This window comes from Dasypus novemcinctus, chromosome 1, assembly GCF_030445035.2.
Source record: "Dasypus novemcinctus isolate mDasNov1 chromosome 1, mDasNov1.1.hap2, whole genome shotgun sequence".
In the NCBI taxonomy this organism is placed as follows: domain Eukaryota; kingdom Metazoa; phylum Chordata; class Mammalia; order Cingulata; family Dasypodidae; genus Dasypus; species Dasypus novemcinctus.
This window is the reverse complement of record NC_080673.1, coordinates 48,938,152-48,965,741: the sequence shown is the minus strand read 5'-3', so window position 1 is coordinate 48,965,741 and position 27,590 is coordinate 48,938,152. Positions and strand designations below refer to the sequence as shown.

Sequence of the window (27,590 nt, the reverse complement as noted above, 5' to 3'; positions counted from 1 at the left end):
CTCGCGCTCTCTGTCGCGCACGCGCACTGCCTCCCTATGGCTAGAGCGAGGCGGTGTCTAGGTACCGCCATTTTGGCCGGTGGCCGTCGGAACACGCTGTGAGGCAGAGGGGTGAAGGCAAGAGCTGATTTGGCCTCTGAGCTCCCCTCCGCAAGGGGGTCGTTTTCTCCAGGTAAGTGAATTGTCCATTTGGTTCGGCTGTTAGCTGCCGTCTCCCCATTACGTTGAGGGTGTTCTCCGAGTTACCTTGATTAGGCCTCAGGTGGCGGCGGTGGAGATGGCAGCGGCGCGTGGCACTGGGCTCCAGCGGGACAGCTGGAACCGCCCCAGTGCGGGCGCGGCTGAGTGCGTGGTGTCGCCTAGCTCTGCCCTCCTGCTCTCGAGCACTGTTGCCCGCCACCCGGGTCGGAAGCTGTGAGTATAGACCTAGATGCCGTCCCTCAGCGCTCTTCACCGCCTCCACTCCCCTTTACCCAGTTCTCAGGCGCGACTTAAACCTTCTGAGAGGAAGACACGTCAGAATTTAACGCATCCGCTACTGTCCCCACCCTCCCCTGGCACAGTAAATTGGATATGTATTTTTTTTCCCCACATATGCGTATTAGATTGTGGAGACTCGTGGGTTTTTCATTCACTTTTTGATGATTGTGAAATGAGTCATGGCATCTTGCCGCCATGAAGTAGAATACTCCTTGTCCGCTTCCAGTCTTCATGGAAATTATGGTCAAACGTCGCATGTACTCCTGTCTAAGAGCACATGTACTTGGCTGTAACTGGGGTTATCAGAAATAATCTCGCGGTTGAACGCCTAGAGTTTTTTGTTGCTGCTTTTTTGGTGTGCCTTTATAGCACTTGACACTTTACCCCTTGGTGACTTGTCCTTTTATTCCTTTATTATTTAAGCTTCTTGAGATCAGGGGTAATGTCTTTATTCAAAATACCTTTATTTTTCCTTTAGGGCTTCGTACATCGTAGGCATTTAGTATTTGTTGTGAATGAATGTCAGAGCCAAATACCCACATCCCATAAACTTCGTAAACCTAATCTCTCTTTTGATGGGAAAGTCGATGCTTTAGGAATAGAAATAACTGTGAAACAACTTGTTTTATTCTTTACCCTCTTTTCCACAGAATCACAGGATTGCTAACTAGGCATTTATGATGTAGGCATTTGTGTTGCAGTCATTAAATGGGTGTTTTGTTTTGTTTTTAAATTAAATACTTCTTATTTTTAAAATTTTGTTTGGGAAGAAAATTTCATGTAATTGCTGGTGGGGGGGAGGGGAAAGAAAGTAGCATTGTTTTGTTTCCCTTTTAAGTATCTTGCATTTAGACTCTTTGACATCAGATTGTCTCCCATTCTCGATTTATGTTCATGTGCTTTATAAGACTAATAATAAGCATGCTACAATATTTTCATGTGTTATCAGGTATCTTTAAAGTACTTTTTACACTGCATTATAATAATTTTAATCTTAGATAGCAAGTGCTTTCCATGTATGCCCCCCTTCCTTTTTTCCTTGTAGCTGGAAGAATGACAGTGAGGGTCATTGTTAAAGTACCTAATTTGATCACAATTTATTTTCGGATCTGAAATAGGTTCAAATCCCACTTTGTTCCCATTAGTCTGTTACTATAGTCTTCCCCTCCAAATTTTGCTGACCTGCATCTTTTTCATTGAAAATAAAAATAGGAACCTCTCCTCTCCCTAATTATTTGAAACATATAGAAAAATGAGTTTAAAGCATTGACACAGCCGATTAACAGTTCTACAAAAAATCATATTTTTCTTAAATGTATAATTTATCACTATTTGTATGTAAATCATTAGCTATCCCTGGTGTGTTTTTATTCTTCTAAAAAAATTATCTACAGACACTTGGTGTTTAAAAAGAGAAAAATTATATGAAATAGTTTAGTAGATTGACAGAAATAAAGTTTACAACTTCGTAATAAAAGATTCATGTCTTAGAGGAAAATTCATTATGATCTTTCTGAGTAATTTACAGAAAAGCATTCAGTGTTTAAATTAAAATGTGTGGTATCGTTTTATCATCTTAATAGCGTACTAAGAATCTTCTGTTTTTATGGATTGTCCCTCTCTCCAGAATAATAGCTTTTTTATAGCATTTCAAAATTCATTTCTTCCTCATCTAACCTTTATAAGACCTGGACTATACCAGTTTTTAAAGATTTTAAAGGAGTGAAAATGAAGGTTTGTAGCATATCTATGTTTATTGCATGTGTATTTAGCTAATTTTGTTTGTTTGTTTCAGTGAGTAGTTTAGTGGGAAATTAAGACCAAAAATATGGCTACCTTGCAGTATTTCTGAAGTTCTTATAACCTATAGGAACATTGTTTACTATATTCATTTTCTCATTCACTGGAAATTTTTGAGCCTCTGCTATGTGCTAGACACTGCTTCAGACACTGGAATGAGCGGATAGGCAAAAATCTCTCCCCTCATGACAAGTGTACATTCTACTTGGGAAGGGGAAAAAGCATGTGTGTGTTTGTAGAGAGAGAAAATATGTATACATAGGCATACATATATATGATAAATGTGTATATGTACTCTACATATATAATACATGTCATATAGTAGAAAGAGTTAAGGAGAAAAATGAAACAAAGAAGAGGGATAGAAAGGCAGTTGAGTACATTTTTTTATAGGACAGCTAGTGAAGGCTTACTGAGAAATAGAATTAAAGATCTGAAGGAGTTAGTCATAAAATGATCTGGGGTGAATAGCATTATAGATGGAAGGAACAGAAAGTGCCATGGCCCTGAAGCAAGAACATGCCTGGCATATGCTAGGAAACAAGGAGGAGCCAATGTGGTTGGACTCAAATGAACAAGGGCTAGGGTGGTTGGAGATGACATCAGAAAGTTAACAGAAGCTGATTATGTAGTGCCTATGTTATTTTAAGGACTTTGGCTTTTATTCAGAGTGAGAAAGAAGCCATTGCAGGATTTTAAATCGCATGATCTGATTTATACTTAAAAGGATTGCTCTGGGTACTATATTGAGAATAACCATTGAGGGTTTGAGTAGAGAAGGCAAGGGTAATAAAGAAATCTGTTAGGAAACTATTACAATAATGCATTTGAAAGAGGATGAGTGGCTTAGACCAGAATGGTGAGATGTGAGTCAGTCTGGATATATTTTGGAGGTTAAATCAACAGAATTTGCTGTTATGGAATGTAAAGAAAGATGACCATGAGAATTTGGGCCTGAGCAGATGGAAGAATGGAGTTGTCACTTAACAGAATGGGCAAGACTAGAAGCAAATTTTGTGGAGAATTTCAGAAGTTCAGTTTTATAGACGCTTACTAGACTTTCAGGAAGAGATGCTGGATAGACAGGTGATAGCTACATACATCTAGAATTCAGAAGAAGGGTTCTGACTAGAGAGAAATTTGAGAGCAGGGTATAAATGAGACTGAATGAGAACAGCTTGGGAGATGGGAAAATGAGTGTAGACAGAAAAAAGAACGGGACTTGGAACACTCCCAATAATTAGAAGCTTGGGAGATGAGGACCCATCAGGAAAGAAGGGGAGAAAACCATATTAATGCTGTATACCAGAAACCAAGTTAAGAAAGAGTTTCTATCTAGTAGGAAGGAGTGATAATTTGTGTCAGGTAAATTAAGGATTGATGATTAACCATTGCAGAGGTCAGTGATGACCTGACAAACTATTTTAATGGAATGATGGGCACTAAAGCCTGGAGTGGATCCCTGAGAAAAGAAAATGGTAAACAAATTTGAGACACTGAGTATAGGCAACACTTTATGGAATCTTGCTGTAGAAGGATGGAAAACAGGGCAATGATGAGGGGTGGGGGTGGGGATCAGATGATAGAATGTTTGAATGTTAATGGAAATGAGCCAGTGGAGAGTATAGTTGAATATTTGGGAGACAGGGGGCAGAGTTCTTGGAACATTGGCCTTAAAGAGCATGTTCTAGTGCACAAATGTATTTTGATGGGAACCAGACGGTTAATCCAGAATAAAATGTGAGAGTAGAGTATGTAGAAACAAATGAGTAGCTGTGGTAGTCTGCGTATACCTCTACTTTCTCAATGAAATAGAAAATGAGACAATCAGCTGAGGATGAGAAAGTATATTAGTAAATGAACAGAGATTCCCAAACTTCCTTGGTTCACAGTACCCTTAGTGTCAGTAATTTTTTTTGAGTGTCCCTTTGCAAAAAGAAATAGCTGGCATATGTTTATTAGATAGCTCAAAACAACTAATTATGTTCTGACAGCTTAGTAGCTTTTGGGGGTGGGAGGGGACACATAAATTGAAAGAATAAATACTCTATTGCATTCTCAAACCTTGGAATCAGATTGGACACCATCATTCTCATTTTTTGTTTCAAACTAATTCTCTTACAACAACTGCCGAAAACTGAGCATCACAAAGATATAACATCATAACAAGCAATGTAGTGTAATTTAATGTTGAAACCGAATGACCTGAAGCTAGTAGATTGTTTGGTGTTTGAAAGATGTCTAGTATCATAGATTTCCCCTGGAAAATTTACTCTCCTGTAGCAAGTATCTGAGTTGCCATGGTGCCCAGGAGTGCCTCAACACACATATGGGGAACTGTGGACCTAGGGAAATATATAGTCAGATGCTGAAATAAGGGTCCAGGTGAGATAATGGATTTAAAGGGAGACAACATGGCTTTTTTTCTCTACACATTTTCAGCTGTTTGTATGTAGTGAAGATTTAGATTTAACCAAAATTATGGTTGGTTTAAATGATTATGACAGATATTTAGTTGGGTCAGGAGGGAAGCAAAGATATGAAGAGCTGAGGGACAGTGAAAATCCATAGATAGTAGGCCCAGGGAATGGGGGAATATGAAAGGATTGTTTCTTGTTATATATTAGAGAAGTGAACTGAAAAGATAGGAGTGGTGATTGACGAAGGAAGTTTTTTGTTTGTTTTTAATATATGTATTTTTCAAGATACTTAGATTACCTAAATGTTACACAAAAAATAGAAGGCGGGAAACGGACATTGGCCCAGTGGTTAGGGCGTCCGTCTACCACATGGGAGGCCCGCGGTTCAAACCCCGGGCCTCCTTGACCCGTGTGGAGCTGGCCATGCACAGTGCTGATGCGCGCAAGGAGTGCCGTGCCACGCAAGGGAGTCCCCCGCGTGGGGGAGCCCCACGCGCAAGGAGTGCGCCCGTGAGGAAAGCCGCCCAGCGTGAAAAGAAAGTGCAGCCTGCCCAGGAATGGCGCCGCCCACACTTCCCGTGCCGCTGACGACAACAGAAGCGGACAAAGAAACAAGACGCAGCAAATAGACACCAAGAACAGACAACCAGGGGCAGGGGGAATTAAATAAATAAATAAATCTTTTTAAAAAAAAAAATAGAAGGGATTCCCATATGTCCTGCTCCCTACACCTGCCGCATTTTCCCACATTAACAACATCCTTGGAGAAGGGCGTTTTTGAAATTGAGGTTATGAAAGACTTGCAATAATTGGTACTGACAAGGTCTAGGGTTTAACCAAAGGAATGGGTAGCTGAGGTAAGATGGAGGACAAGATCATTGGAGGAGAGGAATTAGTGATCTGAGAGGATGCACTAATAGAAGGATCATCTATGAGGATATTGAAATCACCAAGGATTATGGCAGGAGTTGTAAAAGAGAATGGAGGTGTGCCAAGGACTGAAATCTTCGGAGAAGAAGGAGTGATCCACTGGTCAGTAAATGACTTAAGACAGTTGGATGCTCTAGAAACAAAGTTGGCTGGCTTTAGGAAGAATAGAGCAATAATATCGGGAAACAGCATTTGGGAGCAATACCACTATTCCCCCTTCAAGCCTAATGATATGAGGGGTATGAGAAAAGACTTGAGGCATCTGCCAGGGGAAGCAGTCTGTCAAAAATCAGGGTTGAGAATCAGCCATCAATAGTAAAAGCCAAAGAATGGCTTTGTAAATTGAAGTCTTTATTTGCCTTCCATTAATCTTGGCTTCACGTTCTTTCATTACATATTGAAGTTTACTTTGATCTTAATGCTATATAGTAGATTGCACTGTAACATACCAAGACCTATAAAAGCTTTAAAAGTAAGCACGGGGGAAGCAGATGTGGCTCAACTGATAGAGTGTCCGCTTACCATATGAAGGGTCCAGGGTTCGATCCCCAGGGCCTCCTGACCCATGTGGTAAGCTGGCCCATGCTCAGTGCTGCCACACGCAAGGAGTGTTGTGCCACACAGGGGTACCCCCATGTAGGGGTGCCCTACACACAAAGAGTGCCCCCCACAAGGAGAGCCGCCCCACGTGAAAAAAGCGCAGCCGGCCCAGGAGTGACACCGCACACATGGAGAGCTGATGCAGCAAAATGATGCAACAAAAAAAAAGATGCAGATTCCTGGTGATGCCTGATAATGCAAGCCAGATGCAGAAGAACACACAGCAAATGGACACAGAGAGCAGAAAACGGGGGGAAGGGGAGAGAAATAAATAAAATAAAATCTTTTAGAAAAAGGTAAATATGGTATATACATAAAATTAGTTGGTCTCCTTTTAATATCCATGCTATATCAAAATATCACAGGTTCCCCGAGGAATGCACTTTTCATTTTTCCCTGTTGATCAACATGATTATCACAATAATTATCTCCCATTTCTGTCAGTATCATTATAGTCAGAAAGATATGACATGAAGTAATGTTTCGTTTGGGAGGAAGTAAACATCTTTAACTTATGTAGCTGGTCTTCTTAAACTGTTTCATTGGTCTGTATTCATGTACTAATATCATAGTTTTAATTATTGAGATCCTATATCATTTTTTTTTTTAATCTGTTAGTTGAGGTTCCCCTATCCCCCGTGCTCTTAGTCAGTTTTCCTGACTATTATTAATTTTGTTTTTCCGTAGATTTGGCTTTTCTGGCTTTTTCCCCTTAAGAATGGATTAAATGAACAACTTCAGGAAGGGTTGAAATCTCTCGTATTTACTATTGTAAAAACAAACTGAGACAGCATGTCATTCTATTTAGGTCTTTGATGTCTTTAAGGAGTGTTTTGGTGGTTTCTTCATTTAATGTGTATATATCTTAAGTTTATTCCTAGGTAATTTCCTTTCTGTTACTATTGTAAATGGTGGGGTTTTTTTTTTTCATTATATAAATCTTCTGATTAATTGTATATATGGAAAGTATATATGTAAAATTTTTTCTCAATATCACTAAATTATTTTATTTTTGTATTTGGTGTTACTTGATTCTGGCATTTTCCAGATAATCATATCATCTAAATATATTGTAGTAGTATATGTCCTCTTGTTAATTTTTATGCCCCTTAACTGATTTTACTGAATTTGCCATAATATTGTTAATTTTTCTTCTAATAGAAGGCCTGGATATTCTTATATTTTACAGTTATGGCAGACAAATTAACAAGAATTGCTATTGTCAACCATGATAAGTGTAAACCTAAGAAATGTCGGCAGGAGTGCAAAAAGAGTTGCCCCGTGGTTCGAATGGGTAAGCTGTTCTGTGAATCATTTAAAGATTAGAGAAGGTTTTAAAAGAAAGAAATTGGCTTGATAGTTCTGTTTGTTTTCTTCATTAGTTTATTTAAAATATAAAGATAAGAAAGCCAGTTTTTGTTATAATTTAAAAGTTATGGAATATGAAATCAAAGTAGAGTTCGGGTAACTGAGATTCTTATAATGCTAAAAAGTCTTGTAATTACTTTGTCAGGAGTAGGGACTGCTGTTTTATCTTTGTATTTCATACAATTTTTATATTTAAAAGAAGAGTGCATAATAGGAATGACTATTCTTGAGGCTTTACTATATATTCAATATTAAATAAATTTCCAGCAATTCAGAGTTGAAGAATTATTGGTAGTCTTTAAGGGCTATGTTAAAGTGATTATTATGTTAAATGTTCTAGTGAGGATACACTCAGTGAATCTTGAAAGGAGTGTTAACTGTCATCTGTTGTCTCCCATGCTATTCGAAAATGTTTTTAATGTCCCTAGTGCCAATTTTAATTTTTCTTGCATATTAAATAACTGCATACCTTTTTGGAGCCTCACTGATCTAGCTAACATATGTTATTCCTGTCTCTGGTGTCCCAATTTGAGGCATATTTTGTTTTGTGAAATGATTTGGATAAGTCAGCTCAAAAATAAAGCTTTTTCAGGATCTGCCTTATTTTTACTAGCATATTTTCTTCTCCAGTAGAGAATTTAACAAAATAAATAATTAGTGTTATATCCCTATTGCCTGCTAAGAGTACTCGTATATGGAATATATGCAGAAATTTACCCCACAAAGCATTGATTTAGACATCTCAAATGTGTTTCTTTCTGTGGCCTTGTTGAAAATCTGCTTCTGTATGGAAATTTGGAACCAGCATTGCCTAAATAACAATGTTCAGAAAATAAGCAGATTGGGGAAAATGACTTAACTCTATAATTTTCCTTTACTAGGAAAACTATGTATAGAGGTTACACCCCAGAGCAAAATAGCATGGATTTCTGAAACTCTTTGTATTGGTTGCGGTATTTGTATTAAAGTAAGTATTAACATTTTATTTACCAGAGCAAATTTGTAACCTGAAAATGAAACCTGAAAATTCTGAGTACATTATAATTATTTTTAAGGAGGCAAAATATTAAATAATGAATAAAGAATGTAAATACAGGGAAATGAAATTCTTATATGAGTAATCTAATATTTTTGCATTTTTAGTGAATCAGACCACCCATTTTAAAAATTATCCTTGCCATACTCAAATTTAGTTTCTCTTTTTTACCATTTTCTGAGAAGGACCTTCTCCAACATGTCTTTGTCAGAACTGTTGGGAAATGTAAGAATAAATGTTGTCATAGTATGTATGTTTTTTTTCGGCTTCAAGTTTGTGTTTAATTTTAAGTTCACACATTTTAAATACAAATGCACACAGTCACAGATTTTAAAATTTAACCTAATCTAAGTATCCAGAAAGATTTCATAGATTCCTAAAAACATTTTCCCTTGTTTTAGAAAGGCAGACAGGAAACATCCCTTCTAGCACATATTTACTAATCTCTCATTAGATGTTTGTGTCATAGGTAATGGGAATGTGTTTTTGAACAATATATTATCATTTATTCTGTTTTCTTTCATTGCTGCTGTAGAGAGATGAGATTTCAGGCTTTGTACATACTTATATATAAAGTACATACTTTTGAGTAGCTGAAAAAATATTGATGAGAGGGTTTTTTTTCCCCCTTTCTTTACGTTCTTATAACTTAATGGAAATTCACTGAAGCCTTTATGCACAAAGACCATGAATTGGTCCTCTGGACTAATTGAACAGTTCTACCTAACAGATTTCTAATTTGAGGTTATATTCTGTTTGTACTTTTATAGTCATCTGTACATTAAGAAGGTTTTCTAGCCACATTACCGCTCTTAAATGACCTCCCTGGTCTTCCATTATTGTGTCTTGGACATTTATCTGATAATCAAATATTACACTTTTCTATGAATAAATCTTTTTTTTTTTTTTTTTTTTTTTTAATTTACTCAGCTGGAATTGGAGCATCTTTTATGGGATGGATAAAAGTCACAAGGGAAAGACATTAATTAACCCTTGCCCTCTACAAAAGTAATATGCTATCTTGGTGAGATGTAAATAGCCAAAAACGATACAGTCCATTACCTTAAATGACCTTACAAGGTAGAAAAGGAAGCACGTAAGGACAGGAATAATTGAAGGAAGTAAAGGGAAAGCTCATGTGATAGATTGAATATGGAGTCATATCCTCAGTGACCAGTTTTTATGTTGATTTCTAACCTTCTCTTGTCTTTAAAAAACACCACCTAAGTTTTATAAGATTTTTCACATTAAACATTAAATGCCTAAGGGAGTACAAAATATGGCAATATGATTCCCTTCTACAAGGAACTTAGTTTTGTTTTTTTGTTTTGTTTTAAGTCAATAAGAAAATGAAATAAGAGGAGTTTCACAAACTCATGTTTGGAAGATTTCTTGTTTATAATTTTCTAATTCTATCCATTTTAGTCGTGTTTATAACTCTGAAAATTAATACATAAAGTAATTTCTTTACTTTAAATAACAGAAATGTCCCTTTGGCGCTTTATCAATTGTCAATTTACCAAGCAACTTGGAAAAAGAAACAACCCATCGATACTGTGCCAATGCCTTCAAACTTCACAGGTATATTTTCAAGTCAACATTGTGCTTTAATTCAGTAACATTGAGAATATTTTGAATTTCCAAATTCTGTTTGCACTTTTCAGTGTAAAGGAAAAAAGGATAGGAATGGTATTAACGGTTCACCAAAGGAAAATACAGGATTATATAACATGATCCAAATCATACTCTATGTCAGTGATTCATTCTGACTCATGTTAGAATTTCATGTTAGGATTTTTTAAAAACTACTAATGGCCAGGCTTAAGAAACCCAGGTGGTTTACATCAGTATATCTATATCGATATACAGTCTGGCCCTCAGAATGTTTAAAAAGGTCCCAGGTGATTCTTTTAAAAAGCCTTCCTGGGTTCTGAACCACAGTTACAAAACACTAATGTATATAGTACCCTAATCCCCAAAGCACCTTTTTTAGAAGACTTGTCTGATTTTATTTATCCTTTGCTCTTATAATCTACAGAGAATATTACTCTAAATTTGAATATATTAAGTCACAAGCAAGTTCTTAATTATTTGAGAATTTTATCTGCTGAACGTTAATATTTTTAATCTGGGAGTCTAGATTTAACTAATAAAAAGGTATTTCTCAACCTGCCAGCTTTAAGGGCCTACTGCAACAGGGAGAATGAAGTGGAATATGTCTGGTTGATGTGGCACTTTTCTCCTTGTAAGTAAATGGCAGGCCAGAAAACAAAACAAAACAAAACAAAAGTGTGAGGTTGCACCTGCTATATAATTTTGTACCAAAGCATTTTGTTACACATTAGACTGAGCCTTGTGTGTAAAAAAAGACATGTTACTTTAGAATGGACTTTGAATGAAAATTGAGTCAATAAAATTTCAAGTGATCTTGGTTATGGATGCATTGCTAACAATTAACAGTTTAAGTTAATCTTGGCTGGCTTTTTCCTGATAGCCAATAATATCTGGCATATATATCTTAGCTTATTAATGGATGCGTGTGGAGTAAAAGTGCATTAAAATACACCATTCTTATACTGTGTAGCTTTTTTCTGCCCAAGTCTGCGTTGTTTAATTTTTCTGCACTATAACAGGTTGCCTATCCCTCGTCCAGGCGAAGTTTTGGGATTAGTTGGAACTAATGGTATTGGAAAGTCAACTGCTTTAAAAATTTTAGCAGGAAAGCAAAAACCAAACCTGGGAAAGTATGATGTATGTATTACTTCCTTATAAAATAAAACTATCTCGGGTTGGTTTTGTGAGACTTTGAAGGAGGGGCTGTATGTTTTGTTTTGTTTTGAAATTCTAATTTTCAAGAAGATTTGTAAAATTCTGGTGAATGGATGAAACTATTTTATTCTTTGTTAAATCTGTTTGTGGCTTAAATTGTTATGAGTTGGTAAACCTCGATTTAAAATTAAATCCAACTCCAATCTTGCAGTTGTGTTAGAAGCCAAAAGTATTATATTTGGATGTTTTATTTTGTATTGATGAAAAACTTTTAGTATATCATACTCTATTCTTCATGAAAAAAGTATCGTTTTTGCTGTTTTACTCTTATAGATTCATCCTCTTAAAATTGTATTATTTAAATTCAGATACTTATATGTTACTTTTCTAGGATCCACCTGATTGGCAAGAAATTTTGACTTACTTCCGAGGATCTGAATTGCAAAATTACTTTACCAAGATTCTAGAAGATGACCTGAAAGCCATTATTAAACCTCAGTATGTAGACCAAATTCCCAAAGCTGCAAAGGTCAGTTGCTGTTTAGGAAGGTATAAAAGCTACATCAAAGAAAACCTGTTTTACTTTGTGATTCTTGTTATCACTGAAGAAAAGTAGTGGTAACATATATAATATTTCTGTTATTGTGGCAGGGAACAGTTGGGTCTATTTTGGACCGAAAGGATGAAACAAAGACGCAGGCAATTGTATGTCAACAGCTTGGTAAGCATTAATGTTGTTAATGTGTTTTAAAAGGCCCTGAATTTAAGTCATAAAGGTATGCATGTTTATATGGGCTACTAAAATGAATGAGAATATCTCTGGTAATTGTCATATTTGCTTTTTATGCTATGTTGTTTTCAACTATAAAATATTCAAAAGCAGGATGATATGTTGTGTACATTTTGCATAGAAGAGGTAAAATAAAACCTATAATATTGAGCACAGTATCTCTATGTTCTTTGTAGATTTAACCCATCTAAAAGAACGAAATGTTGAAGATCTATCAGGAGGAGAGTTGCAGAGATTTGCTTGTGCTGTCGTTTGCATACAGAAAGCTGATATGTAGGTTATATTTACCTCTTTTGTGTATCTTAATCCTTATTTTAGAGTTTTTACTTGTAATGCTGGTAATAAAGCAATAGTTTTGAGAGAAACTGAATAAAAATAGCATCTAAGGCTGAAATTCAAGGTAAGATGTTGAAGCAGTTCTGTATCCACCATCCCTTTTTTTTGTTGTTATTCCTGCAGGGGGGCAAAATCACATTTAGATAAATTTAAAACATCCTTTTTCATAAAAAGATTATTTGAATCAAGTTTTCCAGCTAGTCTAGCAGGCTCTTTTGTTTTGTTTGTTTGGGTTGTATTTTTTTTCTAACAAGCTTTTAAAAGTATCTTACGTAGAGAATGAGGTCTAAAGCTCTAGGTCAGGTTGACATGCCATATAAAGGGGAAATGAGGAATTGAGAAAGGTATATTTCTTTCCTGCCTCTCTCCCAGTTATTTTTTTATTTTTTATTTTTTTTATGACATTTCTACATTGGTATCCAGTGCAGGCTAACTCAACTTCATAAAGTGCTCAGTGAATTCTATACCATACCCTCCTTTCAAAAAACTTCATTTGTTTTATTATAACTGACTTTAGTTAATTAAGAGAAAAGTTTTCTGAACTACTTTAGACTATATATATCTTCTAAAGAGGCTACCAGTTTGAAAGCCTAATCTGGTAGGCTTTCCCCATAATGGTATGCTAGCCCTGCTTTTGATAATTTTGTTCTTCCTTCCACTTGTGAACAGAATACAAGTGTTGGCACCATTATGGAGTGCACTTTGCATTAGTATATGAGGGGATTTTTGTTGTTGTTAATCAGAGGCTATCTATATTATGATGCCTTAAAATAACATACAAGATAGAATTAGGTCATCTTTGTCTTAAAATTGTTGTATTTGCTTCTCTTTTATTTTTTCATAGTTTCATGTTTGATGAACCTTCTAGTTACCTAGATGTCAAGCAGCGTTTAAAGGCTGCTATTACTATACGATCGCTAATAAATCCAGACAGGTAAGTGCAGATCTGGTATATATGCTTGTGTTGTTTTTGTTTTTGTTTTGGGGAATTTTACAGATTTCCAAAGACAGCACCAGGACTTATACATGTTTTCTATATTAGTTTATTAGCGCTACCACCTGAATTTACTCCCTTTTATCTAGATTAGAGGCTCTTAGTACAAGATTCATTTATTACCACCTCTGTTTCCAGGGAGCCTATAAATACTCTGAAATTATATACAGACTTTGGAATATATGTATGGCTTTCTGGGAAGGAGATCTATAACTTTTACCAGATTCTCAAATGGATATGTGATTTCACCCAAAAAAAAAAAACTGATTTAGAGCATTATAAGAATCAGCAGATGGCGGCGGACTTGGCCCAGTGGTTAGGGTGTCCGTCTACCACATGGGAGGTCCACAGTTCAAACTCCTGGCCTCCTTGACCCATGTGGAGCTGGCCCATGCGCAGTGCTGATGCGCACAAGGAGTGCCGTGCCACACAGGGGTGTCCCCCGCGTAGGGGAGCCCCACGCGCAAGGAGTGTGCCCCGTAAGGAGAGCCGCCCAGCACAAAAGAAAGTGCAGCCTGCCCAGGAATGGTGCCGCACACACGGAGAACTGACACAACAAGATGACACAACAAAAAGAAACACAGATTCCCGTGCCGCTGACAACAACAGAAGCAGACAAGACACAGCAAATAGACACAGAGAACAGACAACTGGGGTTGGGAGGGGGAAGGGGAGATAAAAGCTTAAAAAAAAAATTATTAAAAAAAAAAGAATCAGAGTAGTTTATGTTGTTCAGGATCTTGCCAACGTCCTGTATTTATGTGGTGCCTTTTTAGTTTACAGAGTTTTAAAATCCATTATCCAACTTGATCCTCATGGTAAATCTTGTGAGTTAGAATGTTTAAATGATATTCCCATTTTAAAGATGAAGTCAGGGTTAGGGTAGAAAGTTATTTGCACTAGATTACAAATTGACTATATAGCATAACTATGACCAGAAACCAGGGTTTTTTTATTCAGTATTTTTATACCATATTGCCTCTCCTTAGTAGCTGATTTAAGAAAACATCCTTTTAAATACACAGCTGATTTTATAAGAAAGCCAAGAGAAATCCTTAGGGAACTATAAATCAATGAAAAGAGATGAGGACATGGCTTTCTTGAGGGATGTTGCTGGTATCTGTACTAGATTGTGGATTTTCATACCCACCTGGGCACAAAAAACAAGGCTTCATGTTGGAGTAACATAAAATGCCAGGACCCTCAAAGCACTACTTTCTTAGCAAAAGGGTAAATTGGAAACAAACTATAAAAATTGTCTATCAGCACTTAATGTCAAAAAAGCATACATTTGTCTCTCACTGAGCTCATTGGGAGTGGAAGGCTCCTATTCAAATCTCTATTCATGGTCCATCACCTTACATGCAAGGAGTTGAAATTTATATAACCAGTGAAGTCTAGGAACCTTCCAAGCAGAGAAATTAACATTTTAAAAGATCATGGAGTTTGTAGCCCTATTTGCACCTAGCAGAAGCAGATATAAAACTACTCTGGAGGGATATGTTATCAACCCTGATCACACAGAATTCCTACAGGTAAAGCCTTATGAAGCTCAAATCCAGGATAATGAATTACAGAAGGAAACCAGTTACAAATTAGTCAGCAGATACAACAGACAGTATGATAAGACCTCCAACAACTTCAGGTGACATTCTGAAAAGAGACTAAAATATCAATATTTGAAATAAAGACAAAAAAGAGGATTCATAACCCTAAGTGTGGAACTACAAAATAGCAACTGGTAAATGTTAAAAGCAAAAACACTTACTGAAAGAATAGTCATTGACATTGAAAACTCACTGGTCAGATTAGGCAGTTTAGGAACAGCAGAAAAGAGTGTTAGACCACTAAAAAGTTGGTTTCTGAAAGTTAGCAGAATACAGCAGAGCAAAAGTGAAGTGAAAATACAGGAGGGAGGTTCAGAGATGTGGGGGATGGAGAAGATTACATATACCTTAATATAGGACTCTGAAAAAGCCATGAAGAGATCATGGCTGAGAATTTTTCAGAATTAATGAAAAACTCAATTCAAGGAACATAAGTGCTGCAGAGGATAAACAGTAAATCCTACTTTGAAATATTGATAAAGAAGCCATCTTATTCAGGCCAGATAGCTTTAATTTTCACTTCATACATATGCATGAGCATTATGATATGCTCTTTGCAAAATGCAGGTGTATAAAATACAGTCCCAGACTGCAAGAACTTCACAATCTGGTAAAAAAAAAAAAAAAAAATACCATGTCTCATAAAGGAAGGAATACACAAATAGTTAAATCAGTAGTTCTCAAGCCGTTTTATAAAAAAAAATTTACACCCTTTATTATACGAAAATGAATCTATAGTATTTATTGATATCTTGATTAGATACCAAATAATGTCTTACTTGTAATAAAAAGAACTTAAAATATTTTGCAGTCAGATGACATTTATTTCAATACATGCTCAGGCAGGCAAATAACATTAGAAAATAATGAAGTCATCAGGTACACATACGACTTGTAGTGAATAAAATTTAAAATTAAAGGTGATCAGGGAAAATTAAAGGTGATCAAGTGATAAGGCCTCCACCTACCATATGGGAGGACCCACGTTCAAACCCTGGGACCGCCTGGTGAAAAAAGAGAAAGCATGCCTGTGCAGTGAGCCAGTTCCTGCGCAAGTGAGTCATGCAGCAAGATGATGACACAACAAAAGAGAGACGAAGGAAAGAGTCAAAGTGAAGCTCAGCAGAGACCAGGAACTGAGGCGCAATTGACAAGGAACCTGTCTCCACATCAGCGGTCCCCAGGACTAGAAAGAATCTCTGGATCCTAGAGGAGAAAGATGAGAAGACCAAAAAGAGAAATAGATACAGAAAACCACACAGCAAACGGACACAGCAAAAACAGTGGGGTGGAGGTGGGGAAAAAATAAATCTTTAAAAAAATAAAGGCAATCAGGAGCTATTCTTTATAGGAAGAATAGGAAAGTGAAATAAATAGAGATCTAGAATTACCCTAGAGTAAAAGCTAGTGTGAGATGTAATGCAACACAAAGACTTTTTTCTGTATTATGAGCGGGAAAGAGCCTTGTATTAAGGATAACATGTCAAAACAACTTGACAAATTGGAGAAAATTATGGAATAAGACTTTTATCAGTGTGCTGGGTTTTGTTTATAGGAATAGGGTTAAAATAATCTTTTCATAATGATAGATTGATGGTAAGGGAAAATCACAGGATGCTTAACTCTATGATACATTTAGTTGTTAACAATATGAAAAGGTCTTAGAGATCATATGTTTGAATAAATAAGGAATAGAGGATGGATTGGAAAAAGAAACCCTAATACAAGAGGCTTTATAAATTGCCTGTAAGAATATTGTCAGTAAGACTGAAAATCAGAAGGCAACTGAAAATTTAATTGTAGAATAAATTTTTACAACACAAATTTCCTATGCTACAGAAATGTTTTACAAATATGTATGTATTTCATTCTAAACTCACTAAATATGTTCTCATATCTTCTCTGCAGTGCATTTCCATTGGGTTTAATTGCTTTTGCAATAACTACATTGCTTTCCTCTAACTTCACTTATGTGTCATAGGAGATGATATAATGCATTGAATAAACAATGTGCACAGTATATAAATTTAAATTTACACAATTTAAATTTCCTTCTCCATAATAGCCAAAATGACTGAACTTTTTGCTTAACTTGTAAAAACTTTTCAATTTTATTCTAATTTATGGTCAGTGTGGAATGGCAGAGCATTTGAAAGTCATATGGGACTGTTTCACACTTTGCAGGGCATATGCATTCCTGACTCACTTCTGCCCACCAAATGGCAGTGATGCCATCCTAATTGTGATAATCAAAAATAATACCCAAACAGAGTGTGCTATTGTAAACCACTGAACTAAATCAATATTGTGTATATAGTAGTATATAATCCTTCTGTAACAGGTAAAGGCATATATACTTTAATTGGAGATAGGCCCAATCCACCTTGTTATGTGATAGATTAATCCTGCATAGATTTCTTTCTTTCTTAAGTATTCTAGGACATTTTCATGTAAATTGAACGTTGAAGCATGAAAGAGCTTGGAGAGTGGAGGGTAAAAAGTTTTATGGAAAAATTGACTATGACGACAACATGTATTCAACACTTCATTCAACACTCTTCAGATAAACAGGAGTACCTCATTAGTGCTATAGAGTTATTACTGCTTTAGGATCTTAGCTGAAAACAACCTTTGGATAGGTATATAGTTTCATTTACTAATCCCTTGTTATTGCCAAATAATAAGCAAAAATGAACAGGAAATAGCGGCACAAAAAAATCACTGTTTTGGAGTCAGGGGAAAGATTTATTATTCACCTATTCTGCGCTAGATATATGTATGTTATCTTATCTGTAGAACATATTTTGCCACTTAGTCTTTTTTGTTGTTGTTTCATATCTGTTTCTTCCCCAGCTAAATTGAAAAGCCTCAGATTAAGAATTCTGTCACCTGTTTCTCTATGCATTCCATACTACAGATAAAATGGGACAGGACAAGTGGAAAGACTTAATAATACATTGAATAGTATAATAAAGTTTAAGCTACCTCTGAATTAAATCTATTATCATTGTTTCTGCTTTGTAAAGTTTATTTTAAAATATGTTCTTTATATGGATTGTAAATTTATTTCATATACTCATGAACCATTTCATGTTTTTTTCTTAGGAAAAGTTTTAAACATAGTCTTAGATAATGAGCCATATTCAAAGATGATATTTTATGGCTTTGTTTTATATGGTCTTTCTACTTAATTTTGAAACTATCTGTTTTCCTGAAATTTACAACTGTAATAAAGAGAAATAACCTATATAAGAGTTTTAGTTACTTGTATATGTTATGGTACATATAAAAATAAAACTTTTTCAATTTTTCAGATATATCATTGTGGTGGAGCATGATCTAAGTGTATTAGACTATCTCTCTGACTTCATCTGCTGTTTATATGGCGTACCAAGTGCATATGGTGTTGTCACAATGCCTTTTAGTGTAAGAGAAGGTAACTTGAAAACATTCTACGTATGCAGCATTTTCTTTGACTCTAGTGTTTAAAAAAAGTATTATTTTTGAAATTAAGTACTTGTTTTATGTTGCTATAAATATTTGTCCATTACTGTGGTCTTTTCGAATTTAATAACTTAGTAGAATGTATACACCTCAGTTTATGCAAAGCTTATTTCTTTTTGAGAATTTTCTATTGGGGCTGGTAAAAATGCTTTAACAGTTTCACTACTTTTTTTTGTATTAAAAGTTTGTTTTGTATTTTGACTTCTGCACCATCAGTCTGGTATTTATAACTCCCAAAGTGTTGGCGTGCTCCTTTTTTTTTAAGCTATCTTGTATTCATAAAGATAGTTTCTGAAAGAAATACCTAAAGTGCTTTTTAGAAAAAGAAATTTATATTACATGATATATTTGAATTAAAAGGTGGTGGTAGCCTTTCTAATTTGTAGAAAGCACATAAATATTTCAATTTAAGATGTGGGATGGAATTGCTGTGACTTAATCTATGTCTGCATTTGAGATCCACAGATTGATATTTTAAAGAAAAAATTGTGAGGTTACAGCCTATCAAGTTTCCAGCCTTAAGAGATGATGTCAGAATCAGATACTAATTCTTTTATTGTCAGTTAAAAAGTATTTGAGTGCCTACTCTATGACATACACTAATTCTAGAGTCAGTTTCATAAGGATGTGGGAAATAATTCTTCCATGATTACAGTTATAAATGCCATGTCTAAAAGCTATCCCATTCAAGTAATTCTTCCTGGTAAGATTTTTTTCATTTGCATCTTATTTGTTAAAATTGTTTATGTAAAAGCTCTCTCTGAATGGTAAAGCCAATTACAGTTTACAGTTTGTACCTTTTTTTTTTTTCTAGAAAATAAAACAGTAATTTTACAATTCATTTAATGGCAACTTGTAATCACAAAATTTCCCTTCTTTAGCCATAACTCTGCAAAATTAACTAACACTGGTTATTTTCAGAGTTATTGCTGCTGCTGTATCTCTTAAGGTTAACCAAAGATACCTAGAATTACAGCCATTTCCCATGCAAGGATAGTCATATAATAAATCAGACTTGGTTTATCACCAGCATTCTAAAAACCAGACCTAGGGGATACAACTAGGTCCGGAGACACATGCATGGTTTCTAATATAGCAAATGTTTAGCCTACCCTGATTATCACAGAATCAAGACAGAATATTCATACTGTACTCATTTTTAAATTCAGAAAACAAGCTTTGCAATAGGAATGCAAAGACTGACTTGCTGTGATTTTTGAGCGGAAGTCAGCCTTCATTTCCTTATATGATAAATTAGGTGTTTGGAGTATGTGGCCAATAAGGTTCCTTCAAGTTTTTTTATTTAATTTTTGGCTTTAATTTTTTAACCTCACAATAATAGTTTTAAAAGTGCTTTCAGTCCAAAGTCATTTGCTCATTTTGGTAGAATAAATGTATCTCTTCATTTGTTCAAATATTTATTGAACACCTATGTTCTAGGCTAAGACTATATGTAAGATAAAGACCCTGCCACCATGGATTTTACAGTTTTAGTAGGGAGGGATTTTATTAAACAATGTGTTGGTTTACTTTCAAGTATCAGAATGTTTAGGTAATGATGCTTGCTTTGTACAGTGATGCCAAAAGAAATGTTAAGTGAAGTTTTAGCTCGTTATTCAATTTATGAACCTGCAAAATTAATTTGAAGAAAAAAGCAAAAATCCAACTTCAAAGTATATGGTTAACTACCATGTGAGCATTGAATAATATTCATAGATCACATTGCTTATTTTTAAATGTATCCCCAAATTAGTGATTTTGTTTATCTATGAAAATATTCCATTCCTGTCTAGTTGTCATTTTTTTATTGCAATTTTTGACCTTAAAATAAAATGTTATGCCAAATTTGCACGTTTTACATAAAACCTGAGGTAAAAATCTTATATGAAAGTCATGTATGATAACGAAAAGATTTAGTATTTGGTGTGTAATATATATATGTACACATATATATGCACAAGCTATTAAAACGTGCGTTGTATGCAAACTTGCATGTTCTCAAAAATGCATAAATATTTAAAATCCATATGTGGATCCCCAAGAGCCCAATTTTTGGCTTTCATATGATTAATTTTGCTGTTGAAAATTTTAGTCTCTAATTGATCTTCACTTACTTATAATGCCTTTCTAACAGGCATAAACATTTTTTTGGATGGCTACGTTCCAACAGAAAACTTGAGATTCAGAGATGCGTCACTTGTTTTTAAAGTGGCTGAGACAGCAAATGAGGAAGAAGTTAAAAAGATGTGTATGTATAAATATCCAGGAATGAAGAAAAAGATGGGAGAGTTTGAGCTAGCAATTGTAGCTGGAGAGTTTACAGATTCTGAAATTATGGTGATGCTGGGGGAAAATGGTAAGTTTTGCTTATTTTGTGATGGCTTGAAATTCTTTTTATCCAGTTATGATAATTAATAGTTGTAATTATCCGTGTAAAACTAACTTAATTATAGAGCTGGGAACATCCCTTGCTCATCTCTATTTAGAGCTTTCCTAATTTTAAATTCAGATTATTCTGCCTTTGTAAATAGTGGTAAGAGTGGTATTATCAACATTTTTCATATTAGTTTGACCTCATACCTGTAGCTGGGAGATGAATTTGACCACCAAATATGTGGTATTGCCTTCAGGATTTTTATAAAAACTAAATTTGTATGGTAATCTTACAGCTTATAAAACTACTGTAGAAGAAATTTTTATACACAGGTTGTGGCAATATTAGTGTTTAGCATAGGAATTTTGAATCAGATTGCAATTAATTTCATATTAGTGAACTTTAAAATGATGGTAAACTATCAAAAAAAAACCACAAAAAACAGCCTATATTATCTTTTTTAATTTTTTTTATTTTAAAGTATTTTGGAACTGAAAAAACATTTGGTAAATATTTCTTGTAACAGTTCTGTGTAGTGGATTGATCAGTTTTGTTATAGTTAGGTACAGAAACAGAGGAACAGGATATTATTTTACCAGTTGTATGCATTGATATTTTAGCTGAATAAATATTTTTAAGTCTAACCCAGACTTGCTTACACATCATGCTCTGTGGATTCACCATTTATTAAAATGGTCGTTATAAGCATTAGCTAGTCTTTATTCCTCCTAATTAGCTTAGCGTGGCGCTTATGAGGTGAACCATGAAAGTCTGGTTTTTTCCTATATAATCTTCAGAATTCAGTAGTGTCTGTATCTTAAAAACAAATTTCTCAGTGAAGCATCCTTCAGGTCAATGTGTTCTATATTGTGTTGCCAGGTACTGGTAAAACAACATTTATCAGAATGCTTGCTGGAAGACTTAAACCTGATGAAGGAGGTACTGTTGTAATGTTGAATCTTTTCACCCTGTGTTCCATATGGTACACTTTGACGATCTGGGCAGTTTTCACTGTCTGTCTTGTTTGCATTCATTTGCAGGAGAAGTACCAGTTCTAAATGTCAGTTACAAGCCACAGAAGATTAGTCCCAAATCAACTGTGAGTTTTTGTTCTGTTACTTGGTGATTAGGGAAAGTTTTATGTATATGCTAATACCTTTAGTCCTTTACTGTATCAAAATTCTTCTCCCAGATTCTGTATCGTTTCATTGAAAGTGGCTGGGGAGAGTATTAAGTCTGTGGTCCTTGATTCATTTCCCACTTCTAGAAGGAATGCTTTTAAGATCTGTTTGGCATCTTTTTCCAAAATAAACCTTTACAAACCTGATGGGTTTTGTGCTGCAAATGATACCTTCAAGAAAGTGAAAATACAGCCCACAGAGTGGAAGAAAATATTTGCAAATTATATACCTAATATGAAATTTGTATCCAGAATATATAAAGAATTCTTACAACTGATTTTTAAGTATTGGAAAAGCTAATGCAAGGTGTTAATAATGGAGTTGGGGGTGGTAATCCATCAACTCTACTTTCTATATGATTTTTCAATCTCATTAGTCGTTAATGAAATGTAAATTAAACCACAGTGAGATACCACTTCACATTGACTCGGATGACTATAATCTGCATTCAGAAAGATAATTACATGGGTTGGCACTGTGGGAATCTTGGTGGCAAATTCGTATACTTTTGCTCTGGAGCTTAATTTTCAACTACATTGTCACTACTGTGACAGAAAAAAAAGTAAATATTGCATACCCTGATAATGTAGAAATATACAAATGCTGGCATTTGGGAAGGGAAGAAAAAAAAAAGGAAAGAAGGAATTCACTGATTATATTATTTATGAGAGCTGAAATTAAAGAACATCATTTAAAGATGACAGATCAAGTAAGAGTTCTGTACTGAAGTATTAACATTGAAATGTTTTTTCATTCAAAATAGGGAAGTGTTCGCCAGTTACTACATGAAAAGATAAGAGATGCTTATACTCATCCACAATTTGTGACTGATGTGATGAAGCCTCTGCAAATTGAAAACATCATCGACCAAGAGGTGCTCTAAAATAATTATTTTTCTTTAAGCTTTGGTGCCTCACTGTGATTCGTGGTTCACTCAACTTCTTCTCCAAATAGGTGCAGACATTATCTGGTGGTGAACTGCAGCGAGTAGCTTTAGCTCTTTGTTTGGGCAAACCTGCTGATGTCTATTTAATTGATGAACCGTCTGCATATTTAGATTCTGAACAAAGATTGATGGCAGCTAGAGTTGTCAAACGGTAAATGTCTTGGCCATACAAGTATTTGTTTTGAGTATGCGCACTGGCATATAAGAATGTTTAATATAATATTTAATTGTTTTATGATAAGCTATTATCAGAGATTCCAAAATTGTCTTGTTTTAGTTTCATACTCCACGCAAAAAAGACGGCCTTTGTTGTGGAACATGACTTCATCATGGCCACCTATCTAGCAGATAGAGTCATCGTTTTTGATGGTGTTCCATCCAAAAACACTGTTGCAAACAGGTAAAATTACTTTTTTAAAAATATGCAAAGCTAATTATAATTTCTAACAATTAGAAAATTGTTACATTTAAATTTTTCCAATAAACTTACAATCATTGAAGTCATACTTTAATTTGTAAAAAAGGAGAGACAACCAGAAATGCTAGACATGCTTCTATGATTCCCGAGATCATTCATTTTGAATCCTGGATGAGACTGTAGAATAGTACCTTACAGACAAGTCTAGTATAGAACCCCTGGCCCAGGGAGATAAGCATACAGAGATCTGGACCCCTTCCCTTTTCTTTCATCTTAACTTTTATCTGCTTCATTTGGACTTCCAAATAAGATTCATTAGGATTTTGGTTTTTTGTAGACAATTTGTTGAAAACCATTGATTTTACATGTTGAATAAAGTTAGTTACATGATTTGCCAAACTTAGACTGGTAGAGCTCAGAGTAGATCCCAAATATCTGGTATTGATCTATATCAGAGTTAAAATTAATATTTTCCTGTCTTTCCCTCTAATTTCCCTTAGCGTGATTGAGATCACCTGTGATATAGAGAAACACTCAAATCAGTTTATTGGAAATTTCTTATAACTTCAGTGCTAAAATCTTGAATTAAGTTGAATTATATGAAACTAAATATTCAATCATTTTTATTTATAAAAACAACAATTTCATGTGGTTCCAACATGTAGTCTTTTCTGGTGTTGGGGAAGTAGAAAATGAAGTTGCTGCTAGAGTAATCCAGGAAATAAAAGTACTTTACTGAGCTTCTTCCCTAATTTCCTTTGTTTTCATTTTAAATGTGTATTAACAACTGTTGAGAATTATGTTTATTTCTTTAAGAGTTAGAGGAGTGTCTTAGAATATATAAAGTTTATTCAAATATTTTCACTTTGCATTTACAAATTCTTTCATATATATGAGGTGATTTAGCATGATTTAAGAATTAGCTTAGGTGAGAACAGTGAATAAAGCATAAAACATTTTTTTAAAATGTATCTTTTTCCATATTAGAAACACAGATTAAACTGTGTTGTTTATGTTTTGCACAAAAATATTTATAGCCAGGCAAAATATAGTCCAAAGCAAAGACATTTTTAAATAAAAGATTTATCATATGCTGTGATTATACTATTATGCAGTTGACTTATAATTGTGGAGCTAAGAGGGAACAGGAATTCTTAATACTCATCATCTTAAAAGATAGTTACAATTGGAGGGTAAAATTTAATCACAGTTGGTCTTTCCTTTTCTTTTCCTAGTCCTCAGACCCTTTTGGCTGGCATGAATAAATTTTTGTCTCAGCTTGAAATTACATTCAGAAGAGATCCAAACAACTATAGGCCAAGAATAAACAAACTTAATTCAATTAAGGTATGTGGAAAAATTATCTTAAATCATGGATAACTTCTATTCAGTGTTAAATTGAAAGGCATTTTTTGCATTTGAAGGCTTTTTCTTTAAAAATACATATGAGATATTTATAAATTCTAAGATTCTTATTTTTTTTCCCATTTTAATACTTGAATGGCTTATTTCCGTCTGTTAGGCAGCAATTGTGATGAGTAATTGTGCACCCTACACTTAATGTAGTCATGAACATTTTTTAGAAGACAAAAATTTTCTCTTGGTCACTCAAAAAAAAAAGTGAATAAATACTAAAAGCCATTTCTGCCATTCTTAATATACCCTGCACTGCCTACTGAGAAGGTTGTTTACATTTCATGGCTCTCTATCCATCATCCTTAATATTTACAAGGTTTAAAATACGCTATACCTATACTATAGGACTCAGTTATTTTCATATTTCTACTCCTCTAGCTTTGATACTAAACTGTGAGCTCTTGAAAGGCAAAGAAAAGGTCATTTTACTCACATTGTATTCTTAAGCACCTAACACAATGTCTGAATACCATAGGCCTTGGCTATGCTTTTTGCTTATAAATAATTGTTGTTACTCCTTGACTAGGATGGCAAAATGACAAGTTGTCTTAGCACTGAGGAATTTCCTCAGTAATGGAAAGCATTTGAAGCAGAAAAGGGGAGCTAAATTCTTCCAACACTATATACATCTTAATGTTACCAAGAATTTTTTCCAAAGCGTTAACATTTTGTATTACTATATTTTGGGTAGAGACTTATGGTTCAGTCATTAGATATATGCCTGTTAATCATTTCTGTATGCCCACTCATCTTACATGGTCACATCTTCATCTTAATAAGATTTAAGCAAGTAGGTAGATGGATTATTATTGACCAAACTATAAACAGTACTATTTTTATATACATTTTAGGAAATAAGCATCTCTTAAACTGACTATATTAACATTCAGTCCAGATGCTAAAGGTGAAATGATGAAAATAGAATTTGATAGTTTTTCCAGAAACTTACCATAAACAGAGCAAAATTTGATATGTGTGAATTAAGCGTATTGGGTGAAGTAGCTTTGCTTGAGTTGGAAGAAGTGAGGTGTTCTAGTAGTATTGCTGTTTTGCCCTGCGGCAGGAGTAGAGGTAGTCCCCTAGCCTTTAAGTATTGAACCAGGAATATCCAGAAATAGGTGGTACATAGGCGATTGCACAGAGGTGGTTATAAACACCTCCTAGTAATACCTTAGGTCAAAGTCTACCTCTACATAGAAGACTGGTGTTGCTGATTTCTGCTGTTTGTCTATTTCATTTTCTAGGATGTAGAACAAAAGAAGAGTGGAAACTACTTTTTCTTGGATGACTAGACTGAATCCGAGGATATCAATAAGCCATTTATTAAAAGAAACATTTATTAGAATTGTATAAATCTTTAATCAGGTTTTATGCCCCACATACTCTGGAGCTTGGAGTGTAATTTGCTTAATTGTAACATCAAAAGCAAGTTATATTATAAATTGTAATCTGAACAGAGGAATTGCCACTTTTCTGTTCTTAGTGATGTGTCCCTTTTTGTGTATAAAATTTTAAAATGAAGACATTTCAAGTTATACAAATTACCTCCAAGTTTTTATGATGTTTGGGAAGATTTTCAATATGTGTATTATATTCATGTATCAAATGCTGACCATGTTGCCCCATTTTAAAAATCTTTGAGAAACATTTTCTGTACTTACATGATCTGCCAAGTATGCCTGTATAATGGAACTGCTCTTATTTTAAAAGCCGGTCGAAGACTCCACTAATAAGATTTGATAAATAAACATCTGTCAGGATTATAGTTTGTTATTTGTTCTCAATCCTTGCTCCTTATTGCCACTATATTACATTCCAAGGAAAATTACTACAAAATACCACTGTCACAAAATGGTATTTGTTACTAATTTAAGCATTGTTTTTAAATGTTTTTTGGGGCAGCGGACTTAGCCCAGTGGTTAGGGCGTCCATCTACCAAATGGGAGGTCCACGGTTCAAACCCTGGGCCTCCTTGACCCTTGTGGAGCTGGCCCATGCGCAGTGCTGATGCACGCAAGGAGTGCCATGCCACACAGGGGTGTCCCCCGTGTAGGGGAGCCCCACGTGCAAGCCACGTGCAAGGAGTGTGCCCAGTGAGGAGAGCCGCCCAGCGCAAAAGAAAATGCAGCCTGCCCAGGAATGGCGCCGCACACATGGAGAGCTGACACAACAAGATGATGCAACAAAAAGAGACACAGGTTCCTGTGCGGCTGACAACAACAGAAGCGGACAAAGAAGACGCAGCAAATAGACACAGAGAACAGAAAACTGGGGTGATGGGGGCGGGGGAGAGAAATAAATAAATCTTTAAAAATAAATAAATGTTTTTTGGTGCTTTTGAACATCTTTATCAAATTATTTCGGTGCTCCTCTGCCCACTAAAATGAAAGAAAAATGTAAGTAGCATTTCCACTCTGAATTACTGTTTTACCATTCTATAAGATTCTGTATTCAGCTTAATTATTCTCAAGAATATTGTTATTTTTCTTTAAATATAAATTTATATAGTCACTTAACAATTTAGGGAAAAGCATTTCTAAAGAATATTGGGTTCCCTTAAAGCAGTAGTTCCCTCAAAATACAAATCTGAGAAGTCACAGTTTCAAAAATCAACAACTTCT

The 27,590-nt window shown here is 34.9% G+C and overlaps 2 protein-coding genes and 1 non-coding gene across 3 annotated transcripts in view; 1 reads left to right on the top strand and 2 right to left on the bottom strand.

Annotated features, from left to right (window-relative positions):
* ANAPC10 (anaphase promoting complex subunit 10) overlaps positions 1–468 on the bottom strand; it is a 112,776-nt gene extending 112,308 nt beyond the window's left edge. The window contains exon 1 of the mRNA XM_004456516.5: positions 247–468. The gene's annotated coding sequence lies outside the window, so the exon portion shown is untranslated. The remainder of the gene's footprint in view (positions 1–246) is intronic.
* On the top strand, positions 13–27,311 carry ABCE1 (ATP binding cassette subfamily E member 1). The gene is made up of 18 exons (XM_004484988.5): positions 13–172; positions 7,420–7,524; positions 8,480–8,565; positions 10,118–10,215; positions 11,268–11,385; positions 11,795–11,932; positions 12,055–12,124; positions 12,370–12,466; positions 13,374–13,463; positions 18,445–18,566; positions 20,769–20,990; positions 21,888–21,947; positions 22,049–22,107; positions 22,953–23,063; positions 23,144–23,286; positions 23,413–23,535; positions 24,789–24,900; positions 26,214–27,311. The coding sequence occupies exons 2-18, from the start codon at positions 7,422–7,424 to the stop codon at positions 26,259–26,261; spliced, it is 1,800 nt and encodes a 599-aa protein (XP_004485045.2). The 5' UTR covers positions 13–172; positions 7,420–7,421; the 3' UTR covers positions 26,262–27,311.
* Positions 19,653–19,782, bottom strand: LOC111763689 (small nucleolar RNA SNORA72). Its single transcript, XR_002796513.1, has one exon. It is a non-coding gene; the product is annotated as a small nucleolar RNA SNORA72 (small nucleolar RNA).
* Positions 27,312–27,590: the final 279 nt, after the last annotated feature.